Here is a 17,373-nt window from a genome sequence, read left to right as displayed (position 1 = left end):
ATGGGAAGGAAGAAATCAGGGCACTTGGACATGACAGAATATCCTGAAGTCACTCAAGTCATGGGTAACGAGTTTTCTGTGACTTTGGATACGCTTAGGTTTTACTGGCAAATGAAAAAGGCAGGATGCTAGAATGGTGATTATACACAAAATATACATAGAAAAAAACTAGGAAGAAGCACAGTTTTATGAATTGTTGTGTTTATCGTAGGAACACAAGAGGTGTTTTTCTTCTTCCTTTTTTTCTGCATTTTCCTAAATGTATTTATTACGTGTGTGTTGCACTTATTTATTTATTTAGAGACAGAGTTTCACTCTGTCACCCAGGCTGGAGTACAGTGGCGCGATCTCAGCTCACTCCAACCTCTGCCCCCCCGGGTTCAAGCAGTTCTCCTGCCTCAGCCTCCCGGGTAGCTGGGATTACAGGAGTCCCCCACCACGCCTAGCTAATTTTTGTATTTTTAGTAGAGACGGGGTTTTGCCATGTTGGCCAGGCTGGTCTTGAACTCCTGATCTCAAGTGATCCACTTGCCTTGGCCTCCCAAAGTGCTGGGATTACAGGTGTGAGCCACCACGCCCAGCCAGCTTGCTTTTATAATTGGGAGAAGCATTTGTGACAAATATAGATACACACAACCAAATATCTGAGTATGCCTTGATTTGGGAGAAGCTGTGGCCACCACCATCTGCTCCTACCCGCTCCCTCCAGCTGTCCAAGCCTGGGGGACCCCCGGAGCAGCCCCTATGGAATCAGTCCTTCCTCTTCCAAGGCCAAGATGGAGCTACCAACTTCTCAGAAGACACAGCCCTGGTGCTGGAGTACTACTCCTCAACTTCAAGTAGGTGACCCCTGGTGCCTCGCCAGGGCGGCCATGCCTCAGGAGATTTGTATTATGAAAGGGTGTTCAGACCATCCCACTTCTGCCTCCCACAGGGATGGATGGTTCCCAGGTGCCCAGGCAGCTTCCTAGTACAGAGTGGGGGGATTGGCTGCATTCCTTGTCCACAGGCCAGGACACGTGGGCCTGTCCCATACTAGGTCTTAGCCTCAAGCTTTGTTTTATTGCACCCATCAGTGATGGGGGAGGGCTGGAGCCCTCGGAACTCACAGAGAGGGGTGAGGGAGATGGGCTTCAGAGACCAGCTGATCCACAGTCTTCTGCACTGTGGGATTGAAGCCCCCAAAGGGCAGAGATGAGGCTGATGTATATAAATTCCCAGACACACGGAGTACGTTTAGAGTTGGCTTTGGAGTTCACAAAGCCCTGAAGATGAGAAGAGAATGTATGTACAGGGAAAGGCCGGGAGGCAGGAAAGCAGGTGGCGGGAGACAGGAGGACTAGATGCCAAGTATTAAAGGATGGGGCCAAGGTGGGGGCTGTGGCAGGAGCCCCAGTTGATCCCTCCCCCACAGTGAAAGGCTGCCAGCCGTGGACCCTCGACCAGCCCCTGGGCGTCTCTGTGTTGCCGCTAAAGAGCCGTTTGTACCGGAAGATGCTGACAGGGAAAGGCTTGGATGGGCTTCACGTGGAGCGGCTCCCCATCATGGTGAGCCCCCTGCCCTGAACTGGGCCCCTGGCATGCCCACCTGGCCCCACCCTGCCTCACCCTGTCCCACCTTACCACGCCTCCATAGGAGAATTTGGCTTCTCCAGAAGCTTCTGTCAAGGCACCCACCAGGGAAGCCACCCAGTCTAGGAGTGAGGAGCTCCCTGGAACCCCAGAAGCCAGTCTTGCCTCTGGGACTATGACGAACCAAGCCAGAGAAATTGCCCCTGAGCAACTTGGGAGACAAGTACAGGGTGACCCTGTGAGACAGTGCAAGAGCTCAGGCTTTCAGCCAGCCAGACCCTGATTTCAACCACAGTTCAAATCCTCACTGTGGAAATTCAGGCACATTACTGAACCACGAGAGTCCTCGTCTGTAACACAGGAGCAGCATGCCAAGTACACAATCTCTGTGTATAACAAGAGAGTTCAGAGCTCAGGCTCTAGAGCCAGACTGTCTGGGTCCACATTCTGGTTCCACCACATACCAGCTAACATGACCATGGGAAAACTACTGAAAGTGTCAATGCCTCAGTTTCCTTGCCTATAAAATGGGTACATGGCAATAGCACTTTTTTCATAGGGTTGCTGTGAGATTTCATGAGAAAACCCATGGAAAGCACTTAGAATAAGTTCTCAACAAGAATGAATATCGTTACCATCATTCTCTATTCCTATGCCACCATTTCTCCTAAAATACTTCTGGCCATCCTGACATAATAGACCTCAAAGAATGAGAATCTCTCTGTCAGATGAGCCTGGTAGTGACAGACAGGTCTCTAGAGGGGTTTAGAAGGGGTGGTGTGGAGGCAGTTTGCGGAGGCAGAAGCAGGAGGCCAGCTCTCACCTCCCTCCCACCCTCCTGGGTACAGTCCCCAGGTGACACCTTCCAGAGAAATCCGGAACAGTAGGTGGGGCAGAGGCGGAAGCTGCCCTGGCCAGCGTGGTCTGAGTGCTCCCTTTTCCTCCCCAGGACACCAGCCTGAAAACTATCAAGGTGAGGCCCCCACAGTGGATCACTCCTTCCAGCTGCTTTCCTCTGAGGTAAGGCTGTGGGCCAGGGGAGGGTCAGGGCCAGCAGGCACATGTCAGTGAGATCCAACTTCCTTCACAATTGCTGGCTTTGTTCAGGGACTTCCGGGAGGATGGGACTACTACTTTGGATGGAAACGTCTAAGGGTGATTTGAGACTCCAGAAAAACATAGAGAGAGCTGGGATTAGGAAGAGGAGAGTTGTGAGCAGTGGGCCACCCAGACCTGGGAGTCAGCCTCTGACCAAGCCCAAGCCAAGTCTGGCTCACTGGGATCAAGTTTCTGCAAGGGTGAGCTAGGATATCAGCTTTCTATTGCTTTATAACCAACTTAGCAGCTTAAAACAATGCCCATTTATTAGCTGACACTTCTATAGGTAGGTCCCAGGACACAGGGTGGCTGGAATCAAGATGTTGGCAGGGTCGCATTCCTTTCTGGGGGTTCTGGGGAAGAATCTGCTTCCAAATTCATTCAGGTAGCTGCCACAATCCAGTTCCTTGCAGTGCCAGACTCACATCCTGGTCTCCTTGCAGCCTGTCAGCCGGGGCGGCTCTCAGCTCATGAAGGATGCCCACAGGCCCCCTCACAATGGCCCCATTCATCTTAAGCCAGCAGGCATGTCCAGTCCCCGTCACACCTCAAAACTCTGACTTCCTCTTCTGTCAGCAGCCACAGAAAACTTTTAGAGGTGCTTTTAGAGGGATTTTAGAGGGGCTGGTGTGATAAGTTTAGGCCACTCTAATCATCTTCCTATCTTAAAGTCAGCGGTGCCATATAACAAACATAATCCCAGGAGTGATCAGTCATCATATTCACGGGTTCCAAGAATGAGGGTGTAAAATCTTGGAGGCCTGTTTTTGGAATTCTGTCTACCACAGCTGGGTTGGTCCAAATGTGAAGACACCCAGGACTGAGCCCTGCCTGCTGGATGAGCCTCGATCCCTCTAGCTAGCTACACCCGGTCTCAGCCTAGTTTACACCCTGCTCATTTGGCTGCAGTGCACATGCCAGGCACCGGCTGGACTTTCCCCCTTTCCTCTCAATGGTGCTGGGATGTGGGTAGTTTAGGACCATGAACCCAGAAAGTGTTTGCAGGGACTAATGTCCGTGCCGGCCCACTCCTGCCTTCTTCCCATGCAGGAAAAATATCCACCAGCTCTGGGGTAGCACTTGGCTCTGTGACCTCACTCATGAAGAACACAGGGAATCCTATGGTATGGGGCATGAGGAGTATATCTGGGCTGGTACCAGCCTGAAAGTGCCTTTACAAGGCCTCTGGAGAGGGCCTGAGACCCCATTAGCACTTCCTGCTATAGGTGTTCAGGATTGCCCTCTCAAGGGTAGAAGCAACAAACCCCAAGAAAGAGGCACCAGAATCTTGGAGAAAAAGGTCACAAATTTCCCAGTTTGGAGCCCAACCCTCCAGGGCCTCTTCCCAAGATATAGAGTCTGCCTGTGGCCACTGGCCACTGCCAGCCCCTCCCCACTTCCCTCTGCCTCCTGCCCCTTCCACTGGGCATGTGTATCCTGGGACTAAAAGGAGCATCAGGAGCCCCTGGTCAGGGGACTGACTAGTGGGCCCAGGCAGGCAACAGGCAGGTGGGCAGAACAGTTTCCTCATTGCCCAGGGGCTGGGCACAAAGGTCTCCAGTAATGAATTATTCACTGGAGCTGTGCTAAGTGCAGAATTAATCCCTTTCCTTCCAGCTGGCGGCCTCACTAAATTATCCCTCCAAGTCATGCGGGAAAATGCTGCCGAATTCATTTAGCTGCTGAGTGTTTTGATCTGGGCCTTGTGATTTTAGCGTCTCCTTCCCCCAACCCCCTCCCCCTGGAGGCGGGTAAAAAACCTTTTAGTAATGGATTTCTGAGAAGAAAGGAAAAGAAAGGGGATCGGGATTGGGTGTGTACCAAGAAAATAGTACTAGCAGAAATTCAGATTCTGCTGCCAAGAATTCACACACACACACACACACACACACACACACACACACACACACACACTCTACATATACGCTCTCATTAATCATGTGTGAATATCTACACAAAGTCACAGACACACAGATGTGTGCGCACATACCTTGGCAAGAAGGACGCACACTCTTTTTTTTTTTTTTTTTGAGACGGAGTCTTGCTCTGTTGCCCCAGGCTGGAGTGCAGTGGCGCAATCTCAGCTCACTGCAAGCTCCGCCTCCCGGGTTCACGCCATTCTCCTGCCTCAGCCTCTCCGAGTAGCTGGGACTACAGGCACGCGCCACCACGCCTGGCTAATTTTTTTGTATTTTTTAGTAGAGACAGGGTTTCACCGTGGTCTCAATCTCCTGACCTCGTGATCCGCCTGCCTCGGCCTCCCAGAGTGCTGGGATTACAAGCGTGAGCCACCACGGCCAGCCCGAAGGACACACACTCTTAATGCATATGTACACTCTCTCACATATATGCAAACTGACACACAGATGTTTTCACACCTGCAGTGGCACACACAGAAGCTAAATCTCTTTGTAGTGGAACTATTTCTTGGTAAACTATCAGAATTGGCCAATAACTGACTCCCTTTGATTCTAGAATCGTGAAGACCAATTTAGGAGCCTAAGTATAAAGTGCTAATGTGGTTAAATTCACCATGAAGTCCTTGCAGCCATAGCACCCATTCATTTATTCTTTTATTCCATGTATATTTGATGAGGAATCACTGCATGTCAGGTAGTATGCAAGGCAAGAAGTGGAATTTTGGCTGCCATTGTGGATTGAAATGGGAGAAGGAGGGGTTGGCAGCCACGGACCTCATTCTGCTTTGAGCTCATACCTTCATTGGGCTTGGACATGGCTCTCTAGTGTCTGAGCCCTTTTGGCATCCTTCTCCCTAAGGGATGGCAGGAAAGTGTTGAGAATTCATGAACAGGTCAGATGGCGTTGCAGCTAAGACTAAAGGGGCCCATCCCCTTCTCCATCCCTCATCACCACCTTCACTGCAATACCATCATTGTTCTCTATGCAACTGCAAACATTTATGAAACACCCACTATGAGCAATTGCTGTTCTGGATTTTAGGAATATTACATCGAAGAAGAAGAAAAAAAAACCAGTCAGGCCCTGTCTTTGTAAAGCTTGCATTCTTAGCAGGGAGTATGGAACTGACAATAAACAAATAATTCATATCAGCTAATGGTAAGGGGTCTGAGGAAACTCAAACAAGGTGACATGATACGGAGTCCTTGAAGGGGCTATTTGGACTCTGCGTGGTAGCTGAGTACAGTTATGAGCTAAGCTGCTATAACAAAGACATCAGGTTCCTGCCCCCTTATTGTCGCGCCTAAGGTGTTGCCTGCGACTTCATCATGGAAGGTACCTGGTATTCATCTCTGCATCCTAGACTTTGGGAAGGCAGCAGCAGGGCTGGGGCCATCAACTCTTCTACCCTTTAAATCAAATGTTGCACAATGGGTCCAGAAGCCACCACCTGACACCTGGAGGTCTTAGAGTCCTGTGGACACTCCAGCTGCCGAGGCTTGTGATAGTGGGCCTCTCAGGCCCCTCGTTCACATGGTCAACAACTCTATCCTAGGGGCAGCTCTTTGCATGTGGTCAGACATGGTCAATGCTGTCACAGAGCGGAAGTGCTTCAGGAGAAATGAATGTGCGTGCCCTATTTGGGCCTAGCCCCAGCCTGAGGACATAGGCTCTTTCCCATGAGCCTCCACGTCCAGGAGTTTCGGGCACAAGCTGTCCTGGATAATTGGACATTTTGGCGAACACAGCTTCCCCGCACCCACCACTTCCACATCACCCATTCTCAGAGCTCTCAGAACCAGCATGGTGAAATTCGCAAATAGGCAGAGACAGCAGTGGTCTCTCTCAACAGTCCACCCTGGACAGCAATCTCCCTGGGAGCACGTGGTCATCCCAGTCTCTCCTCCTGCTCTGCCTTGACAGAGAGCTCACTACCTCCAGAAACAGGCCTTCCCATGGCTGAGTGATAGAAATGGCCACCCCACATTGAGCTCAACCTGCCTCCTGGGGCCCTCCCTTTGCCCCAAGCTCCTGGCTTTGCCCCTGAGGCTGCAGGGCAACCCCAGCAAGCCTCCTACATAGATCACATAGTCAACCAACACTTTTGAGGGCAGACTAGATAGCAGAGCCTGCAGTCTCAGTAAATGGCAAGAGGTGGTGGTCTCTGGCTTGGAATATTGCACTTGAAGGTGGTTGGTTGGTGATGGGTTCATTTTTTACCTTCTGGTGGGACTTCTCTAGTCATTTGCTGCTTAAAGTGATCCGCTTTAAGATGGTTTGTGTGTGTAGGTGAGTACGTATATGAACACACACAGATCACACAAAAACTAGAAAAACATGTACACTCATATACAAAAACACATACACAGAAAACTTCCCTTTATTGCACATTCAGTGGGGACTGGCCTTTGAGGTCCATTAGGCTCTAAAAATCCATGAGTTTGGCTGGGTGCAGTGGCTCACGCCCATAATCCCAACACTTTAGGAGGCCGAGGCAGGCGGATCACGAGGTCAGGAATTCAAGACCAGCCTGGCCAACATGGTGAAACCCTGTCTCTACTAAAAATACAAAAATTAGTTGGGTGTGGTGGTGGGCACCTGCAATCCCAGCTACTTGGGAGGCTGAGGCAGGAGAATAACTTGAACCTGGGAGGTCGAGGTTGCAGTGAGCCAAGATCGTGCCACTGCACTCCAGCCTGGACAGCAGAGCAAGACTCTGTCTCAAAAACAAAACAAAACAAAAAAAGCTCCATGAGCCTATGGCTACTCCACATACACACACACATAAACCTTTGGTCTCCTCCATTCCCCATCTGATCTCGGCCTCTTCTCTTTGAAGAGTGTGATGTGGTCCCTGGGGAGTCTACACTTCCCCAGGCAAAGCAGCTTGGTTCTCTTAATGAACTGGTTTCGAGATCCCACAGCATCCTGGGTGCCCTCCAGCTTGCAGCCAGCCTCTTTGAAGTGAGGCCCACACTGCCCAGGTTTTCTGGGCTGACCTTGTGGATTGGAGCCTGGCATGCACACAGTAGGTGCTCACTGCATCGGTTCCTGCCTCTCTGCTTGGAAATGCACCTCCCCATGAGGTGGGACAAGTTCATACCATCATCTGGGTATATAGCAACATTTCTCCTCTTGGGTTTAAGATTTGGGATCCATCGCCTTGCCCAGATGGGGCACCAGGCAGAAGTAGGGCCTCTCAGATGGGTGGCCACACCCTCCTCAGCCCACAGCCCCCAGAGATGCTGGAATGACTTGAAACCCCCTGGCTTCCTGGAAGTATAGAGAGGGTGCATTTGAGGAGAGGTGGCGGTGGCACCTGCTGCCACGACTGAGGGGAGGGGCAGCTGCCATGGTCCCATCTGACTTTCCGCCTCCCTCTTCCCCTCACAGGGAGGGAGTGGGGCAAGTCTTTGATGCTACTCTGGTGGCTTCTTTTCAGACTAGTTACAAAGATCTCTCTGGAGACCAGCCCAGAGTGAGGACAAGTGGCCACTTAGCAAATATACAGGAGAGGGCAGGGGACAGGCAGCATCATGCTGGCTTTTGAAGAATTTTTATAGATTTTTTGTAAGCCACACCTGACACTCTGGGCTGGTCCTTAGAGAAACCGCAACACAAACCTCCCTCCATTTCTTCCCCAAGCACAGCGGCCTGAATGGGCCAGTGCCGGGGCAGCACAGCAATCTCCTCCGCTGGTTCTGCCCTCTAAAGGTTCTGTTCCCACCCCCAAGACTCCATCTCTGAAAACACTACCATAAGGATGGATCCAGAGAGAGAGACCCTTTCCCTGCCACCATCTCACACCATCCCTCACTGCCCTCCCTCCCACACCCAAAGCCTCTGTCCTCCTGTCCTCTCACTGCCTCAGGTCATTTGGCAGGAGGCAGAGGAGACAGATCCACCCCTTGCCCACAGGTGCCCTTTCCCTCACCTGCTGAGGTTCTAGGTCCAGTGTAGAGCTCTTCCCATCCCATCCAAAGGAAACTTAGAGCTGGGCACGGTGGCTCTGGAGAGATTAAAATGTCTACGCCTGTAATCCCAGCACTTTGGGAGGCCAAGGTGGGCGGATCACCTGAGGTCTGGAGTTTGAGACCAGCCTGGCCAACATGGAGAAACCCCATCTTTACTAAAAATACAAAAATTAACCGGGCTTGGTGGCAGTAGCCTGTAATCCCAGCTACTGGGAGGCAGAGGTTGCAGTGAGCCGAGATCACGCCACTGCACTCCAGCCTGGGCGACAGAGCAAGACTGTCTCAAAAAACAGAAAACAAACAAACACATCAAAGGAAGCTTAGGATGGGGTGGGAGAGACATGAGAGTCTGTGCTTTCACAAGGCCAACCTGGCCCCCAGGTCACGGACTGTCAGTGTGGGAGCAGGGCTGGCCATCCACCTCTCCTCCTGCGCTGCCATGACGGAGGCTCCTACCTGCTTTCCACAATGCCTGAATCCCCCTGTAGTGTTCCCTGCCTTGGGGACAATATTGGCCTCCCTTGGTGATCATGCAACTCCCATGCTGCCCACTTCAGAAAGAAGGAGCTGAACGGTCCCTCCAGAACACACACACACAGTTTGACAGACTCTACTTGGTCACTTCCCATGACAGAGAACTCATTACCACCCAGATGCCCTCTCCATCCTCTACTAGCTCCCTTCTAAACTTCCTTCTGTCTCTCTTCAATTTCCTCCCCCTGGCCCTGCCTTTTCCTCCCAGAGGCCAGCTCCAGAGAAGTCAGGGCCTATAACCATGTCAGCCCTACTGACATTTGCAAACTATTTATGGCATCTCCAGCCTGAACCCACTCTCTTTCCTCTTCCTCCTTGTAGCACTTGGTTTCTGATTCTCATCCTGCTGGTTGTCTCCTCTTGACAACATTCCTGTTAAAGTATCCCCCAAAACTGTGGGGCCCAATCAGCATTAGAGGTAAAGTAGGAACATCACTCCCTCTCTCTGAATACATTCTCCCCTTTGGTGCAGCTGAAGCCTAGCTTTGGTTCTATTTGAGTATTTACCAAAGCAGTGAGGGTCTGTTTAGAGCCAGAGTCTGACTCTGGCACATCAGTAGGCAGCATGTCTGCATCTTGCCTCCCTGCTGTTCTATATTGAACTTACACAGGGTTTCTCTCCCCTGTGGTATTTCACCTTTTTCATCTCAGTCCATCTTCTAAGCTTGAGATCATTCTGGACCCTGATTTTATCATGCAACATACTCACAGTCCCATCTGTACCGCCAACCCCAAGCTCCAGGTCATCTGTGGAGGTGGCCAAGACACTTTAAGTGCTGCAATGTCCACCTTGTAAGCCTGTAGACCTGGGCTTGAATCTGGATCTTCCATTTGATCTTAGCCATCCTGAGTTTCACTATTCTCATCCATAAAAGGGGATTGTAATCCCTACCAGCCAGGAACATAGTGAAGATTGAATGAGGAAGCATGTGCAGGTGCCTAGCACAGTGTCCTGCAGATGCTCAGTAAAGGGATCTCTTAGTGTCTTTCACCCAGGTTTCTGACAAACATGCTGAACTCATCAGGGATGAGGACAGGGCTCCTGGGGGAGGGGAGTTGGTGGAGCCCTGCGAACCCATCACTCTGTGCCTGCCCCTCATGACAGCTGCTCCACCAGCTTCACATCCATAAGGACATTAGGAGGCCTTGTCAAGTGCTGAAGATAAACATCGCTAGCACCACATTTGGTCTCGCTGCAATTTCCCGAGAATAAAGAAATGGGGGGAGAGACAGACAGCCATCTCTCCAGAAGCCAGACTTGCTGAAGTCCTCAATGTACCCTGCCCTGAGTTGGGGGCTGTGGAGCCTAGGAGCTCCCAAGCCAGAGTGGGAAGGGCTGGACAGAGAGGCATACTGCTTCCAATTGCTAGTCATTCAGAAGACCTGCTTTAGCTCATCTCAAATGCCTCACCAGGCTGGGTATAGTGGCTCATGCCCATAATCCCAACACTTTGGGAGGCCAATGTGGGCAGATCACTTGAGCTCAGGAGTTTGAGACCAACCCGGGCAACATGGCAAAACCCCATCTCTACTAAAAATGCAAAAATTAGCCAGGCACGGTGTTGTGCACCTGTAGTCCTAGCTACTTGGGGGCGCTGAGGCAGGAGTATTGCTTGAACCTGGGAGGTTGAGGCTGCAGTGAGCTGAGATGGTGCCACTACACCCCAGCCTGGTCAACAGAGTGAGAGCCTGTCTCAGTTTATTTTTTTAAATGCCTCACCAACCACAGAACCCAGTGTTGCCTTGAGAATGTGAGCCTACAGCTCCCAGCTGCAGATGGAGTGTATTAAGTCAGAACGCAGAGATGACTGAGGAAACTGGACATTGGACACTCCCTTCCCTTGCTCTGCTCTCCCTGTGAGCCCAGTGCATAATTGGTAGATTGAAGAAGGGGGAGGGAAGGAATAGAGAGAGACATGGCAGAAGCTTCTAGACAAAACTCAGAAAATGGGAGTTGGTCTTGGGACTCCCCCCTTCTCAAAAACCAACCACCTTAGCATAGGCCTCCCTTCAGTCCCTTCAGCCAAGATGTATCTCTGGCCCAGCCAAAGTCATTCATTCATTAACCATTTATTAGGTTTCTTTTTCTTTTTTTTCTTTTCTTTTCTTTTTTTTTTTTTGAGATGGAGTCCTGACCTGTTGCCCACGCTGGAGCACAATAGCATGATCTTGGCTCACTTCAACCTCTGCCTCCTGGGTTCAAACGATTCTCCTGCCTTAGTCTCCCCAGTAGCTGAGATTTACAGGTGCCCGCCACCACGCCCAGCTAATTTTTGTATTTTAAGTAGAGATGGGGTTTCACCATGTTGGCCAGGCTGGTCTCAAACTCATGATCCACCTGCCTTGGCCTCCCAAAGCCATTTATTAGATTTCTAACCTGTGCCAAGCAGTAAAGCACCCCAACAGATCACTACCACCCATCTTACTAAGGGTCCTGGTTGAGATTGGTGCATTGAGTATGCAGAGGTCAGGGGAAGCATCACAGAAAGTCATGGTTTGAGCTCTGTTCCAAATAGTGGGTTGGAAATTGGCAAAGCAAGGGTGCTGCAGGCAAAGGGACCCCCATGTGCAAAGGCATGTAGGTATGACAGTGTCTGGAGCACATGACATATGAGAACTGTAATGGGCAATGAGACTAGAAAGCTAGATGAAGTCTAGATTGTAGAGGACCTGGGTGCTAGGGTGCAGGGTGAGGGCTTTATCATAAAGTGGTAGGAAACTAAGAAAAGTCTTGGAGCAGCAGTAGGATGTGATCTCATCTGTGTTGGAAAGGCCTCTCTGCATGAGAATAGGGGAAACCCAAGGGAAAAAATTAAATTCAGAAAGCCAGGTTTCAGGGTAACAAGAGTGAGCCCACAGTCAAACCACTGAGCCACAGGCAGGACTTTCATACTAAAATCCCCAACAGAATTTTAAAAAATTCTTGTCAGTGGCTCCCCTCCTCTGGCCTCACAACTTGCTTTGGGATTAACCCTCTAACACCACTTTCTGGCAAATGAATCATGGCCCCACCAAGGATTAACACTGGGGCCCTTCTTGGCTGGGAGACGGACTCGGAGCTTCAAATCCCACTGCAGCTGCAAGAGCACGCAGGATGCCATAAATGAGGCTCGCTATATGCAGGGGAGGCAGCAAGCCCTCTTGGAGGGGCCTGTTGTCTGAGCTTCGCCTACAGCTGAAGAGATAAGAACCTACAACTGCAGCCACAGGAAATGACAAAGCAGTGACTGATCGGGGAGCTGCTGCACAGGGCTCATTACGGCGCTTGCCAGTGGGCGAGACACCCTTATCAGGGAGAAAATTGCATCAGGCCTCCTGAATTACTAGCGATTGGAAGCAGATTTCTTGGGACTCACTTTGTTAGATACCTAATGAGCGGGATACAGGCGGGCAGAGCCCAAAGCCGGCGGGGCGAGGGACAAATGTCTTTGTTAAACAGAATTTGTCAGTTTCCGCTTCAGGCCCCCTGGGGAGGGTTCAGGGCCAGCTAATTGAATTAAGAGCATGTGCGCTCCAGCAAGAAGGCTCAGGGCGGGGCGAGAGGCAGGCAGGCCGGAAGGCGGGCACTTTCAGCACCAAGGACAGCAGCTGCAGCCTGGCTAGTCTGTAATTGCAGGGCAGGCTGGAACTGTTGCATTTTGCATGATTGGGGATCTAGGGGATGGAATGGGTAGGAGGAAGGCAGAGGATGTTGTGGGGAGGAGGGAGACAGGTGACCTAAGAAGCCTCAAGCCTGTGATGCCATTGGCCTGGTCTGTCTCAACAGACCCAACTCTGCTAGCAACAGTGAGTGCCAGGAGGAGTGAGGAAGGGGTGTTTTCTCCCCAACCATGGCACTCACGTGTGGTGTGGGCAGCTGCAACAACACAGGGAGCAGTGAGCTGAGTGCTGGGTCTGAGCTAGTGCGTGGCCATGCATCTCTTTGAGCTTTCAAAGTCAATCTCCAATTATAGTCTTAATGAACCAGGATGTGCTGCAGCCACGAAGCCACAGGGAAAGGGGCCACTTGTCAGCCCCAAGCTGCCCCGGCAGGCAGGGCAAGGCTTGTCAAATACAGAAGCAAATAAGTAGGCTTGTGGGGTAGGCCAGCAGCCCCCACCTTACCTGGAGGAAAGGAGAGCGAGGCAAGGCTGGGCTTGATTAGGAGGAGTTAGTCTTGGGAGGAGTTAGTTTCCAAGGCTCTTCCCATCCTCCACCCTGATTCACCATCTCCTATGGGTTGGCTCTTTCTATGGTCTCAAGCAGCCTGGCCCTCTCTATGGTCTCAGACAAGCTCCCTTCCTTGAGAAGCAAGGGGGTGAGGACATAATTTCCTTCCCCAAATGTGAGCTGATTGAAGCTGTGGAGTCTGGAGAGGCAATGCTGACCCTAAAGAAGGAGAACTATTAGGGAGAATTTGGACATGATGGGTCTCTTGGTGCCCCTCACCTCACATGACAAAAGCAATTCCCTCTGATGTGCCCTGCAGGATCTGTGCTGTTTGGAGGTCTAAAGATTTCACTATAAAAGTTACCTCTCCACCTTGCCTCCAAATCCCAGCCGAGGATGGATCCTGGCAAAGTTGAATGGGACAGGGGAATGGGAAGGTGGGCAGAGACCTGCAGGGTGGGGAGGTACAGGCATGGAGCAGCCATGGGAGCAGATCCTAGCCAGTGCCAGCCCCAGGGTAGAACAGGACAGAATCACTGAGCCTGGCAGGCACTACAGGAAGGGCGGCTGGAGCAGGGATGGGCAGGATACACTAAAGTCCATAGGTACTCTGCCTTGCCTGCCCTCCTTCCCAGAGCCCACCCCCACCTCACCCCATAAGAGATTGATGGGGTAAAGGCACTGGTCTGGACTAAGGGGTTGTTCTCACCTTTATTTTAACTTTATGATGAAATTAAATGGATTATACATGGTAAATTTCAGAATCCACATAAAAGTACCTGGTGAGTGCCCAGCTCTGACCAGGGGCTCAGTAAATGTCAGCTCTGGGTTATTGCATTGACCCATCTGGTGCTGGGGCCACACTGAGTGGATGTCAGGGAGACAGGCTGTGGGGGAGGGAACTCCCTTGCAATTGTCCCTGCTTTCAGTACTGATGGGGGCACCTCTGGAGACCTCTCCCTTGATTTCATTACTTCTACTTCCTCTCCTAACTGGATTAGATGGTAGTCTATGAAATCCAGGGCATGGAGATTGGCTTTCTGCCTGGAAATGAGCAGAAATGTCATTATAGGGCCTGAATCAGCATCTCTCCGCAGCCCCAGGGGCCACCTGGTCTATGGGAAGGTGGTCTTTGCCCTGTATTTATGCTTTCCTTCATTCTCTCCTGCATTCATCCATCCATTCATCCACCCACCCATTCATCCATCCATCCAATATGCATTTTGTAGCTCTTCCTCTGCAGTCAATCTAGTGTTCAGCTGTTCTGAGAAGGAGACAGATGTGGTACTTTTTCCTGTCTAAAACACATGGCCAGAAAACACTAAACCATCTGACTCAGATGCTACCCTGGGTGTCTTCATGTTAGTGGGGAGCCTCCAAGTGAAGCCTGCCATCTGTGAGCCATAGCTACTGAGAGGACCAGGTGGGAGAGAGAGCCAAGCCTCATGCCCACAGACAAAACAGGCCCAGGAGTCTTGGTCATGAAGTGCAGTAGGTGGCCTGCCAAAGTCAGTCTCGGGGTCCCCCAGTGTCCCACTCTTCCCATTCCAAGAGTCTTGTTATAGCTGCCTTCTCTTTGGCATTGTCTATTTTGCACCCATTTGATGGGGAGTTGGGGGATATAGAGCCCAGACTTAGCCAAATGCCTCTGTGTACTTATGTGACTGTCCCTTACTCTATAGACACGGCCAGAAACGTCTTCGCATTAATGAATTTCTGCACAGCAAATTTTATTTGAAAGGGGCATAAAGGAATAATTACTTAAAGAATTTCAGTGGTAAAGTGAAGGGTCCTTGTCTCAATTCATTGAATTAGTATGCATGGACTTTCCTATAGAAGAACCACTTAAAAAGAGGCCCACCTGCACTCATTCCCTCTCTGGTTGTTCAGGGTCAAACACCTGGGCACCTCTAACTCAGAGCGCATCTGTACTGGTTGGCAGCGTGCCCATTGCTCTATTTATTTCTAGCACAAGACTCCAGACAGTGGAATAATTTGTCTGCTATGCAGCCAAGAGAGGATTCCAACAGCTGGTGCAGAGTGGAACTGGCTCACTTTTGAGGTCCCTGAAAACCCTAGGACTGCATGATTCTTTGAACAATGAGTATGTTTTAGAGATAACCATGAATTTCCAACAGGGCTTTAAAGTAACCCTTCCCCGAAGGGAGCACAGACATGTCCCTAAGCCGAAGGAACTTAAAATTTTATTAAAAAAAAACAAAAATAGCAGCCAGGCACAGTGGCTCATGCCTGTAATCCCAGCACTATAGGAGGCCGAGGCGGGGGGATCACAAGGTCAGGAGTTCGAGACCAGCCTGGCCAATATGGTGAAACCCCATCTCTACTAAAAATACAAAAAATTAGCCAGCTGTGGTGGCAGATGCCTGTAGTCCCAGCTACTCAGGAGGCTAAGGCAGGAGAATTACTTGAACCCGGGAGGTGGAGGTTGCAGTGAACCGATATCATGGCACTCCAGCCCGGGCGAGACAGCGAGACTCTGTCTCAAAAAAAAAAAAAAAAAAAAGAAAAACAAAAATAGCAGGCAAGTCTGGAATTAGAGAGCAACGTGAAAGCACAGACAGCCAACTGCTAGACCAGAAGAACCCAGAAAACCTACAAGTCAGTGTAAGCTGAGACATCAAGGCGTCCTTGGGCGGTGGGGGTGCTGGTATTTGAGTGGCATCAGACTTTAGACACATGAGAGTGATAACCCTGCCAAGGGAGAAGGAGGAGAACAGGAAAAGAACATGGAGGGAGACAAAGGGTCATCAGAATATACAGAGAGGAGAGACTCTCTGCTTAATGGGTGGTAAGTTTGAAGGATGATAGAGGAGATGAAGTGGAAAATAGGTCTACATAGCAAAGGGTGTCAAAAGAGTGTAGGATTTTAGAAGCTGTTGTTACTGCACCAAGTGTGGGTGTCAGAGATGGCATAATTCATTTATTCTTCCACCAAAAATGTATTGAGTGCCTACAATGAGCCAGACACTAGGGATAGACAAGGTTCCTTGCTGACATGGGACTCACATCCTAGCATGGGCATTTGCAGAAGGAAGGTACAGTTAAGAAGTAAATGCATTTTTAAATTTTCTGGTAGAGTAAGTGCTATGAACCCAGTAAAATGGGATAAATGAATAGAGAGTATATTGGAAGTGGGATTACTTTAGATAGAGTGGGCCTCTATCTCAAAGGGTAGGGACCCTCTGAGCAGATCACATCTGGGCTGAGACTTGAATGATAAGAAGGAGACAGCCGCGTAAGGATCCCTGAGGACCTCCAGGAAGAGAACAGCAAATGCCAAGGCCCTGAGGCAGGAGCGAGCTTGGCTTGGAGGAACAGCAAGGGCCATGTATTTGGGGCCCAGTGAGCAAGGGGCAGATGGTAGGAGGTGTGCACGGGCCAGCCATGCAGGGCCTCCTGAGCCATGAGGAGGAGAGGCTTGGGGTGTAGAAGGTGTGCTTATGGTAGATGGGCACAGAGAAGGGGCCTGTCCTGAAGTTTCTCTGCACCTTCTCTTCTCAGAGACCAGAAAACTCGTTGACACCAAACAACAGCAAGGCTCTTCCTACCTTGGACCCCAAGATTCTAGATGAGAAGCTGGGAACCATCCAAGAGTCCTGGTCCAAGGCCACAGTGAGCTCCACAATGGACTTGAGCATGTCCACTCCACGGGAAGCAGAGGAGGAACCTCTGGTGCCTGAGATGTCCCGTGACACAGTGAATGTCTCTCCCCAGGTGGGAAGGGCTGGGGCAGTGATGAGGCCATGGGAAGGGGACTTGACTGCCATCTGCAGGACTGGTTCATGCCTCAGGTGGCCAGTAGACCTCCCTCCCCTTAGGCACACTCTGCATGTGAGTTACCCCAAAGTCAAACTGCTGGGCGCTGTGGCTTCTTCATTTGCAGGGTCTCTTCACCTTTTGAGTGGAACTCCCGTGTAATTTCTTTCAAAACAAACCCATGCAATACTTGTAAGCCAGGGTTCCATTTACGTGTGTAGACATCAGCTCAGAACTTCCTGAGGTGCGTGGCCACTGGGTAGTGGGAAGCACCTTTAAGAGATTCGTTTTAGCTTGTAACAGGAGAAACTGGGGCTCAAAAAAAGAGGACACCGGCTGGGCACAGTGG

General features: G+C 50.7%; 1 protein-coding gene across 3 annotated transcripts in view; it reads left to right on the top strand.

The window, feature by feature from the left end:
- CCDC33 (coiled-coil domain containing 33) overlaps nt 1-17,373 on the top strand; it is a 100,342-nt gene that overhangs the window by 43,748 nt on the left and 39,221 nt on the right. For all 3 annotated transcript variants that reach the window (XM_058427755.1, XM_058427754.1, XM_058427756.1), the window contains exons 7-9: nt 710-839; nt 2,522-2,592; nt 16,770-16,880. In XM_058427755.1, coding sequence (XP_058283738.1) covers nt 710-839; nt 2,522-2,592; nt 16,770-16,880 — 312 coding nt within the window. The remainder of the gene's footprint in view (nt 1-709; nt 840-2,521; nt 2,593-16,769; nt 16,881-17,373) is intronic.

The sequence above is a fragment of the Hylobates moloch genome, unplaced genomic scaffold (assembly GCF_009828535.3).
Source record: "Hylobates moloch isolate HMO894 unplaced genomic scaffold, HMol_V3 SCAFFOLD_14, whole genome shotgun sequence".
Taxonomy (NCBI): Eukaryota; Metazoa; Chordata; class Mammalia; order Primates; family Hylobatidae; genus Hylobates; species Hylobates moloch.
The sequence above is the reverse complement of the archived record's forward strand: the minus strand, read 5'-3'. Positions and strand labels throughout refer to the sequence as shown.